Genomic DNA, 15,597 nt, shown 5'->3' with positions numbered 1-15,597 from the left:
TAACTCTCCCCTCTTTCCTGAAACACTAGTGGGCCAACTTTTTGAAGAAATTTTTTTTAAAGATTTTTTTTTATTATGTGTACAGTATTCTCAGTATTCTGTCTGCATGTATGCCTGCAGGCCAGAAGAGGGCACCAGATCTCATTACAGATGGTTGTGAGCCACCATGTGGTTGCTGGGAATTGAACTCAGGACCTTTGGAAGAGCAGGCAATGCTCATAACTGCTGAGCCATCTCTCCAGCCCCTAGTTGGCAAACTTTTAAGCGCTACAAATTTCCCCACAAACTCCAGGGAACTTTAAGTAGCGTGGAAAGCAGTAAGCACACTCCATAAGAGACTGCCTGTGCAAGGCACTGGTAGCTCACAGGTGCTGTGCTGGTATCCACACACACCCTGCTTCCTTTGCACTCCCAGAGTAGGACCGCAAAAGCACAGCTGCCACTTGTATTCATCCTTCTGCCCTCCCCCAAAAGTCTCATTCTACAACAGGGGAAACAAAATAAGAACCACCCATTTTTAATAAGAGCCCTTATAAAAACAGTGGCACAAGCTGAGGCCTATGCTCTAGCCACAAGAGCTCAAAAGTCCCAACAGTATTAAGACCAAATTTGTAGGATTTCAGTTATCAGTGTCTTTATTAAGTAAAAAAAAAAATAGATACTTGTGAAGTAGTTTGCTGGATTGCCTTTTAAAATGAGAAAGAAGGGGACACGTCAGAGTACAGAAAATGCAAGGGGTTGTATGCGGTAAGCTGCTGTGGTGAGTTTTACCTCAGGTTCCTTCTAGAAACAGATTTTTAAAGCTAGTAACCTATTCGTTGTTTCCTGTGGTTAGTGAATCAGTACCTAACCCTTTCAAGTCAAGTCTCTGCCTTGACTCATGCCAGGCCACCTAGCAGGATAGTGCTTAGGATGTGGGCAGTACTTTTCTAGTCTCTGTCCCCAGCCCTGTAGATATAAAATTTTTCCTTTAACATAAACACAAACTTGATGGGTGCCCCTAACTGACAGCTAATCGATCCTTCACCTAATTGCAAACACAACCCTTCTCCTAATTCCTATGCTCTAGATATAAAGAAGGGAATCAAAGTTTAATTAAATTATCCAAGTAGTAAAATCCCATTAATAAAGTCCTCCTTCAGTAAAATATAGATAAGGTCAAGATGATCAGGAGTGGACACAAGAGTTCTTAAACCCAACCTCTCCCTCTCAACTCCAGCCCTAGGAAAATCTTCCCATAGCCTCTAGCTCCCCACACTGGTGGTTAACTGCAACAGATGCAAGGCCACAGGAAAATTAAAACCTTTGGAAAGGGAGCAATCTAGGTGGGAGCAAACAAACCCTGTGTCTGTGCTCATCTATCTCTGGAAAGGCCTGTCCTGACTCAGCCCCTCTCAGAGTCCTTCACACGCTCAGAGCTACTTACCATCCGATAACACCTCATATGCCTCAGCTACTTGTTTGAATTTCCGCTCTGCTTCTTCTTTATTTTCAGGATTTTTGTCCGGATGCCATTTAAGTGCCTGTCTCCGATACCTGGAAAGATGAAATGGGTATATAATGAGCACACATGAAGTCCATAAAACTTTACTAACATAAGCAGCTGGGTGTGGTAGTGAATACTTTTAACCCCAGCACTGAGAGGCAAAGTACAAGAGTCTGTTCTGTGCCTTCAGACCAATTGGCTCTACATAGTGAGTTCCAGGCCAGTCAGGGCTATACACAGTGAGACCCTGTCTCAAAAAAAGGGCAAGGAGAGAGGGAAAAAAAAAGTCCGGCGGTGATGGTACACATCTTTAATCCCAGCACTTGGGGGAAGGCAGAGGCAGGCAGATCTGGTCTACAAGAGCAAGTTCCAGGACAGGCTCCAAAGATACAGAGAAAGCCTGTCTCAAAGGAATTAAACAAACAAACAAAAAAAGGACACATACCCTTAAACCAAGTAAATAGGGTTAGCACATGATTTTTCGAAAATCACTGGAGAATATTAGCTGGCTATGGACCATACTGGATTAACAATTCAAGAACGAAGCAATTTATTTCAAAACTTACAAGGTGATAAGGACTTAAATAGTACAAGAACTGGCTCTGGGGCCTGGGGTGGTATGAGCGAGGCCAGTCTGGTTTATAGACCAAAAAAATAAGGGGGGGGGGGGGGGGGCTTGAGGGGGAGAACTGGCTCTGGAAAAGATAAATTAAATGACCCACATGTATCTCCTGGATCCAGACTTGACTGCATTTTACCTTCTATTCATTATCTTTATAGGAATTCTTAAGAGAGAAGATATTTTAGAATGAATATTTTTAATCACACAGAGTAAAATAAAGACCTATGTAGAAAATGTTTCTGAACTGATTTTGAAAGAAAAATTGAGACTTCCTCAATTAGCAAGAATAGACCCAAAAGAAATTGTGGTACCTTTTACTAATGCTGAAATCACCTCACTATGGGCAGAAAATGAACATTTAAAAAAAAAAGAGAGCTTGCGGTCATCTCCTTGGTAGCAGCTTGGAGCAAATATCCCACAAGCAAGAGACTTCAGTTTATAAAAAGAACTGGATCCTGCCTCACACTGTTCAAGGAACACAACTTCCAGAGCCCCTACATTCTATACTGATGCAAATAAATCAGGAAAGGCGGGTTTGTGTGTGGTTTTTTGTTGTTGTTGTTTTGTTTTGTTTTGTTTTTGGAGACAGGGTTTTTCTGCATAGCTTTGGAGACTGTCCTGGAACTCACTCCATAGACTAGCCTGGCTTCCAACTCACAGAGATCTGCTGAGTGCTGGGATTAAAGGCATGTGCCACCAACCACCTAGCTGAAAGGTAGGTTTTCTAAAGCAGGAAAAATAAGTGACTCAAAGTTCTTAAGACTCCATTCAAAAGTGAGAATTACAGAGTCTCTTAACTGAGTTACTCTCAATATGAAGAGTTGTTTCATATGTTGAAACCACTGAATTTACTCTAGATGATGCACAATCAACTTTGTTATCTACTCAACTACAACAAGTAAGCAAAAATAGAAATCATCCATTGTGGAGGCTGGTGAGATGCTCAATGGTTAAGAGCACTGGCTGCTCTTCCAGAGGACCCAGGTTTAATTCCTAGTACCCACATGGCAGCTCACAACTGTCTGTAACTCCAGTTCCAGGGAATCCCACACCTTCACATCAATGCATATAAAATATATAAGTTGAATAAACTAAAAAAAAAAAAGAAAAGAAAAAGATCCATTGTATATAACACATAACAGATCCGATAATGGATCTCCATGACTCTTTTGCACAGTAATGATAAAATGACCACCTATTGGTAGGAAATATGCTAGAAACTTAAGAAATTCATTTAAAAAGGGTTTTGAGAAAGACTTTTCTATCACTTGGCAACAAGCTAAGGAAATTATAAAAGAAATTATAACAAAGTTACTACAGGAAGTATCCCAGAGAGCACCCAAAGAAATAATAAATTTGGTAAATGGGCAAATGAGTGTGTTTCATTTTGCAGAGTTTGGGAAATTAAAGTATGCACCATACCATAGATATGTATATATTGAGGATTTCAGCAGGCAACTTATTTACTGCTTTACGTTCTGAAAAAGCTGATTCTGTGATTAATTGTACGTTTATTAGAAGTTATGGCCATTATGGGAATACCTGTACAAATTAAGACTAACAATGCTCCAGCAAATGTATCTAATAAAGGTTTTTTTGTATATTATTACATAAAGCATATTACACAATCCTACAGAATAAGCAGTAATAGAAGATGCGACTGTACTTACAAGATATGCTTAATAAAAAGAAATGAGTACTAAAGACCCCAGGATAGAGATTACATGATGTTTTGCTAACTATAAATTTTTTTTTAGTGTTAATGAGACACTGGTTAGTAGAAAAAACTGCCAAATTAAATCAGTCTGTATATTATAACTATGTGTTAACATCAGAATGGAAACCAGGATGTAATACATTGTGGAAGAGGTTCTCCTTTTGTTTCCACAGGAGAAAAGCTATGGATCCCATCAAAACTGATAAAGATTACACTAAAAACATTTGACTAGGAGAGGTCATAGTTCAAACAGCAAAGCCATTCAATTTAAACTAACCTATAGACTAACAAATGGCAGGGTTGCAGAAATAAATAGCTCAGCAGTTAAAAGCACTGTCTGCTCTTCCAAAGGTCCTGAGTTCAATTCCCAGTAACCACATGGTGGCTCACAACCATCTGAAAGGAGATCTGATACCCTCTTCTGGATGCAGACACACAGAATATTGTATACATAATACATAAATAAATTATTTTTTTAAAAAAGATCTAAAAAGATATTTTGGGCTGATAATACAAGTCATGTTGCAAAGTGGCCTAGGTATAAAACACTGGATTCAAAAAGATGAAATAGATAAGAGCATTTTCTCCAAATTTGCAAAATAGAAATAGACTGAACACTGTTAATATAATTCTTACTTGATAACTGTTCTTATTGTATATTGTTTTATTTCATTAGAGTTAAAAACCTTTCCTCTTGCCTGGCAGTGGTGGCGCACGCCTTTAATCCCAGCACTCCGGAGGCAGAGGCAAGAGAATCTTTGTGAGTTCGAGGCCAACCTGGTCTACAAGAGCTAGTTCCAGGACAGGCACCAAAAACTACAGAGAAACCCTGTCTCGAAAAATAAAAAAAAAAGAAAGAAAGAAAGAAAGAAAGAAAGAAAGAAAGAAAGAAAGAAAGAAAGAAAGAAAGAGAAAAACCAAAAACCTTTCCTCTTAAAAGGGAGGAATATTACAAAATTTTTGATCACACTGGAGACTATTCTAATAAAAAATCTTGAAGGGGGGGAGGGAGTCGGCCACTAGCCGTGTGGAATTAACCATAGAGAAGCCAGGAAGACAGAGAGATACACAGGAAAGAAGGGAGGGGGGACTTGGATTTTTCACACTTTTCAATCTGGGAAGTGTGGAGAGCAGGTCAGCTAGTTGATCCTCTGCTGCTTTCTTGTTCTATCAGGTTTTTGCTCCAATCAGATGCCTGAGTTTTCACTGGTAATAGAGCTTAGATAAACACATCAGCTGGGCGATGGTGGCGCATGCCTTTAATCCCAGCACTCGGGAGGCGGAGGCAGGCGGATCTCTGTGAGTTTGAGACCAGCCTGGTCTACAGAGCTAGTTCCAGGACAGGCTCCAAAGCCACAGAGAAACCCTGTCTCGAAAAACCAAAAAAAAATGTCAGGGAGATGGCTCAATAAGTAAAGGCCCTTACCCACCAATCCTGTCCACCCAAGTTAGATACCTAAAACCCACGTGATNAAAAAAACACATCAATGGGGTGCTGCTTTAATTAAATTAATTGATGTGGGAAGACTAGCAACAGCATCATTCCATAGGCAGAAGCCCTAAACTGCAGATAATTCAAGCTGAGCACACCAAGAACACAGCCATCTATGCAACCATCCATAACTGGATCCTGCCATGACACTTCCCCAGTGATGGACTATGAGATTATGTTCTGAAAGAAACTGCTTTCTACTGCTTATTTCAGGATGTTTCATCACAAACAAAAATAAACTAGAACACGGAGACTAAACTGGAAACAAACCAACCTTTTGAAGCATAGGGAAGAATTTCAGATAGAGTTCAGTAGAAACAACAGCCCTGGGTTGGAATTGGGGGTGGGAGCATGCCTCTAGCATGGAAATGCAAATGTTCTTATTTTAACACAGTCTGGGTTACCAAGTTTTTCTTTCTCACCCATGTATGTATGTGTATACATGCATGTGAGGTCAACCTAAGAACCATCCACCTTCTTTAAAAAATAAAAACCATTCACACAAAAAATAAATCTAATTTTTAAAAGTAAAATAAAAGGTTTAGGTTGGCTGACACGAGTTACATTACCCAATAGCAAACCATGGTACAGAATTAACATTTCAGAAATTATTAACACTTACGCCTTTTTAATGTCCTCAGGTGAGGCATGTCTCTGCACGCCCAGAACTTCATAGTAATCCACCATGTTTTAACAGATTGTTGGAACAAATCCTGGAAGAAAAAAAAAAATGAGGTTCATAACACTGTCCAATCACAGTGGAAAGTGAAAGAACAGGTAAGAAGGATTCCCTCCCACCACCTACTGGCCAAGAAAGAACTTCTGGTAGCCACCCACTAGCCCATATGTGTAGGGTAGGACCTTGTCCAGAAACTGTTTGAGAAGAATCATTTGCAGCTGGGCGGTGGCAGCCCCTACCTGTGTGGTCGAGACATATGGGGGGGGGGGTGCACACCTTTAATCCCAGTACTTGGGAGGCAGAGGCAATAGGATCTCTCAGTTCAATGCCAGCCTGGTCTACACAGCAAATTCCAGGACAGGGATACACAGAGAAAGTTTATTCTGTTTCTGTTTTGGGGGGGGGGGGGGGGGGGGGGGGGGGTGTCAGTCGTTCTCAAAAAATCTATATATAAAAAATGCTTGGAAATGACCCAATAGCCTCAGTTATGATATGAAAAGGTTACTAGGCTCTGAGGCTAAGATCAGGTGTCACTTGAACAAAGGACTGGCTACATCTGCTTTCCTAGACCACAATACACTTGAGATTTGGTTAATTCCCTCCTCTGATGAGTTCCTGTACAAGGCATTAGTTAAGACTGGAAGGAAGAACACACTATCCCTGCACTGAGAAGCACCCTTCCTCAGACCTCTCATGGAAATGGCAGCAGTCCTTGGATGCAGTTACCCAGAAAAGAACATGTTTGACCAGTCATATGTAACTATTCTGTCCAGCACTCAACTACCAAACCAACACAACCTAATGCTATCCTACAGACTGTGCCTTCATCTGACAGCCAGGAACTGAGCACAGCTTTCCTGGCCTGCAGATTCTGCCTGCCTGGTCTCCACAGAGCAGCACTTCTAACTACCTCTAGTATGTGCTCTCTCTTACTGCTAAGACTGCAAGTCACATGACCGCTCTCTCCAGAAATAACAACTCAGGGCCCAGCCACTTCTTTCAGTTTCTTCCTGGTGTCTAGGACAGCTCCAGGCAACCCAATGTCCTCTTCTTGCCTATGGGCGTTAGCACACACCCACAAAAATAAAGCATGGCATAGTGCCACACCTTTAATCCCAGTACTTGGGTGCCAACTGAGCCATTTACCAATCCCCAAATTTCCCATGTGTATACCTCTACTTTCTGAAATGAGAAAGCCAACCACAACTCCCTTGAGCAATTCTTGTTCTAATTTTTTAGTGATTTCTTTTTATTTTTCATGTGCTTTGGTGTTCTACTTGCATGTATGTCTGTGTGAGAGTGTCAGATATCCTGTAACTGAAGCATGTGGGTGCTGGGAAATAAACCAGGGTTCTGGAAAACAGTGCTCTTAACCACCAAGCCATTTCTCCAGCACCGGAAGTGTTTTTTGTTTTTTGTTTTCCAGACAGAATTTCTGTGTAGCCCCGGCTACCCTTGAATTTCTAGCTTGTCTCAAGCGCAGAGGTCCACCTGCCTCTGCCTCTTCCTCCCAAGTGTTGGGAGTAAATACTCCTTATGCAATGCAATTCTTATTCAACATCTACAGACTAATTTTAACTAATTCTAACTACTGTTTTTAGGGAGAGGAAAGCAGCAGCTACTATTGAGAGCCCTACAGGTAATATAATTCCTCAAAGGGCTATCACCCTTGGAAAGGAAAACAAGAAAAATTTCCAAGAATCTTCAGAAAATATAAGACCATGAAAAACAGCTTTGACATTCAGAATGAAAAAGTAGAATCTACTAAAACAAATAAATACCACTGGTGACAAACACCCATTATCCTACCCTTCAGAGGCTTGTGCCCTCTCTGAACAATGAGACACTACCTCAAAATTATACATATAATGCCAGGCGGTGGTGGCGCACGCCTTCAATCCCAGCACTCGGGAGGCAGGGACAGGTGAATCTCTGAGCTCGAGGCCAGCCTAGTCTACAAGAGCTAGTTCCAGGACAGCTCAGAGAAATGCTCTCCAAAAAAAAAAAAAAAAAAAAAAAAAAACTAACAGATAATATCAGAATAAAGACTAGAGAAGTGTCCAATAGTAGAGAGCCATTCTAGCAAGTGTGAGACTCAAAAGTACATATATTAGGGGTTGGAGTAAAGGCTCAGGAGTCAAATAGTAAACGTTGTTCTTGCAGGACCCAGGTTCAATTCCCAGGACAAAGACAAAGTAGTGAGCGCCCAATTATAAAAGATTTCCTCCTTCCTACCACAAAGTTACATTGACACAAAACATAAGGATTGCTAGCAAAGTGTGTGCAGATAGTCCCCACCACTAACCCACCAAACTCAGTGGCTCAAGACACCTAATCAGCTCCCACACAACCCAATAGCGTAACAGTCTGTCTACCAGAAACCAAAAGGGACAATCAGTAAACAAAAGCAGCAGGAAAATTAACACCTCTTCCTCCCTACTTCAATTAAGTGTTACTTAATTGTAGCTGCAAAGGATATGAAGCAGCGTTTGGGGTATACAGAAATGGTTTCTCTGTGTGGCTTTTGTAGGCTGGCCTCCATCATCTCGCTCACAGAGATCCGCCTGCCTCCACCTCCTGAGTCCTAGGATTAAAGGCGTGCGCCACCACTGCCCAACAAAAGCTGTTCATCTTAAATGAAGAGTACACCTTCAGCTAAAACAATCTGGAAATCTCTTATGACACTTTGCTAGACCTGCCAACTTGCCAACCAACAAACCCATTGAAATGGACTCTGATTTAAAGTCAATGCCAGTTAGCAATTTCTCCACAGGCTTGAATCACTCGCTCATTTCTACTTCTGTCCTACTTATCATTTGAAATCACCTAATGTACGCTCAGGAACTCAGAACTCAGGCCTCCCAGTACCACCAGTATTTGAGAGTTCTCCATACTACACAAATCTCTCTCCTGTCTTCTCAGGTCTGCCTTCATAGCTATCCTCTCACCATCTATCTCTCCTTACAGAACACCCTGAGTCTCAAATGGAAGCCTAACCCCAGTAAACAGGCACATGACTGTACAAAATAGCCACTTGGATCCTGAGCAGGTTGTCTCAAATAGAACATGAACAAAACTTAACTCTTGAGCCTCCCCATTATCACACAGCATGTCTGTATTTAGCAAATTCTACCTTCATTACCTCACCAATGTTGTTACACCCACCACATAAGCAAAGAATTTATGCACAAATAGTACCTATTACTCTTCCCAAATCTCCAGCTCCTCTCTTCAGCATGGTCCACAGCCTTTACTCCTACCTCTGGGCCACCCTCTTCTCAATGAAGACAGAGACTCACAAGTGCAATATACAAGACAATACCAGACACAAGGGACTCTACACTAAGTCAACTGTGAAATTAAGAAAACAATTACTAATTGTACTGACTAGTGTCAGGTATAAGCAGGAAGGAGTTACCCAAAAAAAAAGCACAAAGAAAGTTTAAGAGCTCTCCCAACTTGGTAGGAGGATCAGAGATTTGGGGCACAGTCTGAAACATAGGTTTGTAGCCTACCAGAGACACCTGTGACCCTTTCACAGAAAACAAAGAAATGGAAAAATGTCTTTTGGTTTGTTTGGGTTTGAGTCAGGAGTTTTTCTGTGTAGCCCTAGCTGTACAGGAGGAAATCTATCTGTAAAGCAGGCTAACTTCAAACTCAAGAGATCCACCTGCCTCGACCTGCTGTGCGTGCTAGAAAGAACTAAAGCTATTTGCCACCACTGCATGCCAACACTTAACTTTAAAACTACCTTACAATTCTAAACAAGCATTAATACTAGCAAACAAAAACTCAATGTACATTTGCACTACCAAAAATGTAAACTGTAGTTGGGGTGTGTGGTGGAGCACACCTTGAACCCCAGTGCTCAGGAGGCAAAGGCAAGTGGCTCTGTTTTGAACTCCGCCTGTTCTACATATACAAGTTCTAAGCCAGTCAAGGTTAGATAGGTAGTCTTTCTCAAAAAATAGTGATGGAGATGACAAGACAGATATTTTTTTTCTTCCTGCTGGCAAATATTTCTACTATGACAGCACAACCAAATCATACTGTAAAAGCTTAGGAATCATAAGTTAACAAAGTTTTTTTTAAAAAAGCAGACATAGTGGCACACTCCTTTAATTCCAGACTGGGGAGAGGCAGGCAGATCTCTGAGGTCTAAGACAGCCAGAATAACATGGTGAGATCTTATATCAAAAAAATTTTAAATATATAAATTAATCATTTTCCAAATCAAACAATTCCTCTGGATTCCTGTCACATTTCTACTGGGAGGCATCCAACTTGTTGGGAAAACATTTGTCTGAAACTACAAAAAAAATAAGCCAAAACAAAGGTCTCCTGAAAAATACCTAACAAGAGTCAGGATATTTATTCATTCCCTTTGCTTACATCCTGAGTCTCTCTATGGATCAGGTACCTTGTCTGTTCTTTGTGCTTCAGGTTCAGTGGGTAACTGACATCAACTCTTCAGGTACCAAAGCACCCACATATCCAAATTGTGACCATTTAAGACACTGCTAGTAGTTAGGTGTGATGGTGCACACCTTTGATTCCAGCCTCGGCAGTGGGGGTGGAGGGGGGGTCTCACGGGTGGCTTTCTGAGTTGGAAGCAGCCAGAGATCATAATTAGACTAACTACTCTTCCTCCCGGCTCCCTGCAGCGAAAGGACACTGCTCAAACTCCCCTGAAGGCAACAGCACCCAACTAAGAATCTCCCTGGTCGGAAAGGGTGCCTCCCCACCCCCAGACAGTGGGGTGAAAGCCTGAGGTAGGTGGACAGTCAAGAAAGTCTTTGGGTAGGCTGTAGAACTTCATCATAGTACGAACTAGTGGTACAGACCTATAAACCCAGCCACTTGCTAGACTGACAGATATTCAAGACCTTGGAATGAAGATGGAGTTTGGATGGCAGATGCTTGAGCCCTGGGTTTAATTCTCAGCAAGTCATGACCCGTATTTTCAGCACTGAGGTAGAGAAAAGATCTGAAGAATAAGGTTATTCTTTACACATAGCCAACTTTAAGGATAACCTAGGCTTATTACATAAGACCCTGCTTCAAATATATAAATAAGAATACATAAATGATTCTGGACTGGGGGGAGGGAGGGTCACAGCCCTGGTGGCGTTTGACTAAAATATTCAAGGCTCTGGGTTCCACCCAAAATACTAAATTTTAGCTCAACAGCCAGAGGTGGAACCACTTTTCCTTTTGCCCTTCCTATCAGCTTCAAAAATAGTTAGGTCCCCGCTCCATCTTTTTCACCCATGTGTCGCTTAGTAAGTAGAGGGCCATTCTGGCATACCAGAAGGCCTGGTCTACCTCTACCTAGCACTGTCAAAAATGAACTGGTAGAGGCTCGCTGCCCTTTGATTCCACCCGCTCCAAAGGATAAACCTGGGGAAAGGAAGGACTTCAAGCTCACCCTGGGCTAACTTTACTTTGGCATATGTCACAATAACAACAGAAAAGACTGGATCTTCTGCCCTTGTAATTAAGTACCTTTTCATGCTTGTACCATCTACAGGGAATGACTCCATAGTAAAGTACCTGCCCAAAATGCATAGGCCTGGACAAGCAGACATGCTTTGCACACAATATGCCAAGCTTGTGTCCACAGTCTGGAAAGGGGGAGGGGAGGTAAGACCTACAGCTTTGATTATGAATATGGTACTTATCTACCCTTTTGTTTTCCAACAAACCACTGGCCTTTCCTGCTGAAATCACTGAAAACCAAGCTGTGACCGTTTTCTTGTTTTAACTCTTTCAATACAGGGATGCTTAGCAGGGGCCAGGCACCACTAAGTATGGGGGATGGGGTTTCAGTTGACGGTGCTTCTACCAAGATGACTGCATGAAGCAAAAAAACTGAAGATCAAAAAAGCAAAGTCCAGGCCAGCAATAAATACAAAGATAAAACTCCAAAGAAAGAGCATGTGCAAACAAACAGAAATGAAGATGCAAGATTACTGAGAAAAGATTGCCACTGGAGTGCCAAATAAAAACAAGGAACTTGTCCTAAGTAAGACCCACAGGTTGGCCCAATTCTACAAGAGGATATTTCACTGACGTTAGCCTGCCAAGATACACATCAAATAAGTACTCATGACTAATACTAAGACATATTATTCTACAATGTGAACTCTCAAAGTTGACATTAGGATGAATTTAAACTAACCAAACCAAATTAATAAAATACTAAAATGTTATCCAAAAAGCAAATATACAGTGGACATTAGCAGAGAACAAGTGTTATTCTATTTGAATCCAAAACACCCCACCAGAAGCCCATTCCCAATGTACTGTCCCCCAAATGTCTGAAACTCAAATGTCAAAGCTCAGTCAGACAGCGCTAGTTCCAGGACAGCCAGGGCTAACGAGAAACCCTGTCTCAAAAAATTAAAAGATGGAAACAACCTAAATGCCCTTCGATCAAAGAAGGGATTAGAAAAATGTGGTACATTTACACAATGGAATACCACACAGCAGAAAAAAATAACGACAGCTTGAATTTTGCAGGAAAATGGATGGAATTAGAAAACATTATTTTAGCCGGGCGGTGGTGGCACACACTTTTAATCCCAGCACTCGGGAGGCAAAGGCAGGCGGATCTCTGTGAGTTTGAGGCCAGCCTAGACTACAAGAGCTAGTTCCAGGACAGGAACCAAAAGCTATGGAGAAACCCTGTCTCGAAAATCAAAAAAAAAAAAAAAAAAAAAAAAAAAAAAAAAAAAAAAAAAAAAAAAAAAAAAAAAAAAAAAAAAAAAAAAAAAGAAAGAAAAAAAAACGTTATTTTTGAGTGAGGTAACCCAGGCACAGAAAGAAAATTATCACATGTACTCACTCATAGGTGGCTTTTAAATATAAAGCAAAGAAAGCCAGACTACAAACCACAATCCCAGAGAACTTAGACAATGCTAAGAGAAACTTACATAGATCTAATCTACATGGGAAGTAGAAAGTAGAAAAAGACAGAATCTCCTGAGTAAATTGGGAGCAGAGAAAAATGTGGAGCTCAATAAATAAATAAATAAAAATTAAAAGAAAGGGGGAAAGAAGCCAGGCGGTGGTGGCGCACGCCTTTAATTCCAGCACTCGGGAGGCAGAGGCAGGCGGATTTCTGTGGGTTGGAGGCCAGCCTGGTCTACAAGAGCTAGTTCCAGGACAGGCTCCAAAGCCACAGAGAAACCCTGCTTCAAAAAACAAAAAAAAAGGGGGGGTGTCCAAGTCCCCTCGGCTATCTCATTGTGTTGGAGGAGGGGCATTTAGTGGTGCTAGGCATTCTACTTGGACCTCCCATAAGCCAGCCAGCACTCTACCACTTAGACCAGTTTGAACCATGCTCCTTTGAAACAAGGTCTCAGTAACAAGTTCAGGTTGGGGGCTGGAGAGATGATGGCTCAATGGTTAAGAGCACTGTTTGCTCTTTCAGAGGTCCCAAGTTCAATTCCCAGCAACTACAGCACGGCTCACAATCTACAATGAGATTTGGTGCCCTCTTCTAGCATACAGGCATATATGTAAACGGAACACTGTATATATAAATGAATCTTTAAAAAAAAAAAAAAACTGTTCAGGCTGACCCTGGACTCTGGCAGTCCATATGCCTCAGGTTCCTGAGTAGGTGGTATTACAGGCCTCAACTACCAGGTCCACAATTCTTCATTTATTAACTTATAAACTTACACTTAGTCCTTTCAATCCAGGACACAACTTGTCTGAAGCTATTTTAGTTTATCCAAGAACAAACTCCTGCCAGAAGCTTGTCTTATAATTCAACTAGCAGTGGCGTTATGAAACCTTTCTCTAAATCTACTCATTATAATCTCCCACATCCAATGCCAGGGTCAGGTCCTGCTTGACCTGTCCAATGTCTCACTTCTTCTAGACAGACCTGACAATATATTCTGAAGCCAAGCCTGGTCTACATAGTTCCAGGTCAGTCAAAGGCTACACAGTGAGAACCTGTCTCAAAAAAGGAGGGGATGGGAAGATGGTTCAGTAGTTAAGAGCACTGCTGCACTTCTAGAGAACCTGGGTTCAAGTCCCAGTACCCACAACTGTCTCCCATTCCAGTTCCAACAGATTCAATACCTCTTCTGATTCTCTTGGACACCAGTCAAGTACGTGGTGGTGCACATATATACATGTAGGCAAATATTGAAACTCAATTATTTTTAAAAGTTAAAAACATCTATAACAGTCAGCCATACTAGGATCAGGACTTCAAGAACAACCTGGGCTACCAGTCTCAAAAGAAAAAAGAAAAAGAATCCCCCAAAGGGGGGAAAAACCCACTAAGTGTGGGTATGGAAGGTATGGGGAGAGAGAAAAACAGATACTAAATCTAAGGTGTTCAGACTAACAGAGTTCTTTTTTTTATTTATTTATTAAAGATTTCTGTCTCTTCCCCACCGCCGCCTCCCCTTTCCCTCCCCCTCTCCCAATCAAGTCCCCCTCCCTTGTCAGCCCAAAGAGCAATCAGGGTTCTCTGCCCTGTGGGAAGTCCAAGGACCACCCACCTCCATCCAGGTATAGTAAGGTGAGCATCCAAACTGCCTAGGCTCTCACAAAGCCAATACGTGCAGTAGGATCAAAAACCCACTGCCATTGTTCTTGAGGTCTCAGTAGTCCTCACTGTCCACTATGTTCAGTGAGACCGGTTTTAACCCAGGCTTTGTCAGACCCAGGCCAGCTGGCCTTGGTGAGTTCCCGATAGAACATCCCCATTCTCTCAGTGTGTGGGTGCACCCCTCGCGGTCCTGAGTTCCTTGCTCGTGCTCTCTCTCCTTCTGCTCCTGATTTGGCAGACTAACAAAGTTCTAACTGAAGAGAAAGAAATCAACTTTTCAGTATCTCCTGTAAATACAGGTGTGCTAAACCACTCCTGGTTGACTTAAAACACTCTTGGGGCCAGCAAGACCACCATGTACATGTAAAAGTACTTGCTGCACAAACCTGAAAACCTACTTGCCTTTGATGCCCAGATACCACACCCACACGGTGATTAGTTTTCCTCTGAACACCACATGCATGCTGTGATATACATGTGTCCAAAATTCATACACTAACATGCATAGCATAAATTTTAAGAAAATAATTGGGGTGGTGAGCTTCGGAGTAGCCCTAGCTGTTGTGGGACTCACTCTGTAGACCAGGCTGACCTCGAACTTGAACTCCTGTGATGTGCACCACCACACCCAGTTATATTTTTAAAGAACACTCTGATGATCAAAAGCAATCTACAGATTCAAAGCAATGCTCATCAAAATCCCAGAAAAATTCTTCAAAGTCCTCGAAAGAACACTACTCAACTTAATTTAGAAAAGCAAAAAACCCTGTACAATAAAATAACTTCTGAAGGCATCACAATCCCTGACTTTAAACTCTACTACAGAGCTACAGTACTGAAAACAGCCTGGTATTGGCTTAAGAACAGACAGGAGGGGCTGGAGAGATGGCTCAGAGGTTAAGAGCATTGCCTGCTCTTCCAAAGGTCCTGAGTTCAATTTCCAGCAACCACATGGTGGCTCACAACCATCTGTAATGGGGTCTGGTGCCCTCTTCTGGCCTGCAGGCATACACACAGACAGAATAT

General features: G+C 41.8%; 1 protein-coding gene across 4 annotated transcripts in view; it reads right to left on the bottom strand.

The window, feature by feature from the left end:
- The window catches only part of Dnajb6 (DnaJ heat shock protein family (Hsp40) member B6), a 60,473-nt gene that overhangs the window by 35,299 nt on the left and 9,577 nt on the right, over window positions 1–15,597 (bottom strand). For all 4 annotated transcript variants that reach the window (XM_050119933.1, XM_050119930.1, XM_050119932.1 and 1 more), the window contains exons 2-3: window positions 5,940–6,030; window positions 1,427–1,536 (exon numbers count right to left, since the gene is read on the bottom strand). In XM_050119933.1, coding sequence (XP_049975890.1) covers window positions 1,427–1,536; window positions 5,940–6,004 — 175 coding nt within the window. In that variant the 5' untranslated portion in view covers window positions 6,005–6,030. The remainder of the gene's footprint in view (window positions 1–1,426; window positions 1,537–5,939; window positions 6,031–15,597) is intronic.

The sequence above is a fragment of the Alexandromys fortis genome, unplaced genomic scaffold, assembly GCF_014885135.2.
Source record: "Alexandromys fortis isolate MF-2015 unplaced genomic scaffold, M_Fortis_MF-2015_v1.1 scaffold_177, whole genome shotgun sequence".
Classification (NCBI taxonomy): Eukaryota; Metazoa; Chordata; class Mammalia; order Rodentia; family Cricetidae; genus Alexandromys; species Alexandromys fortis.
The sequence above is the reverse complement of the archived record's forward strand: the minus strand, read 5'-3'. Positions and strand labels throughout refer to the sequence as shown.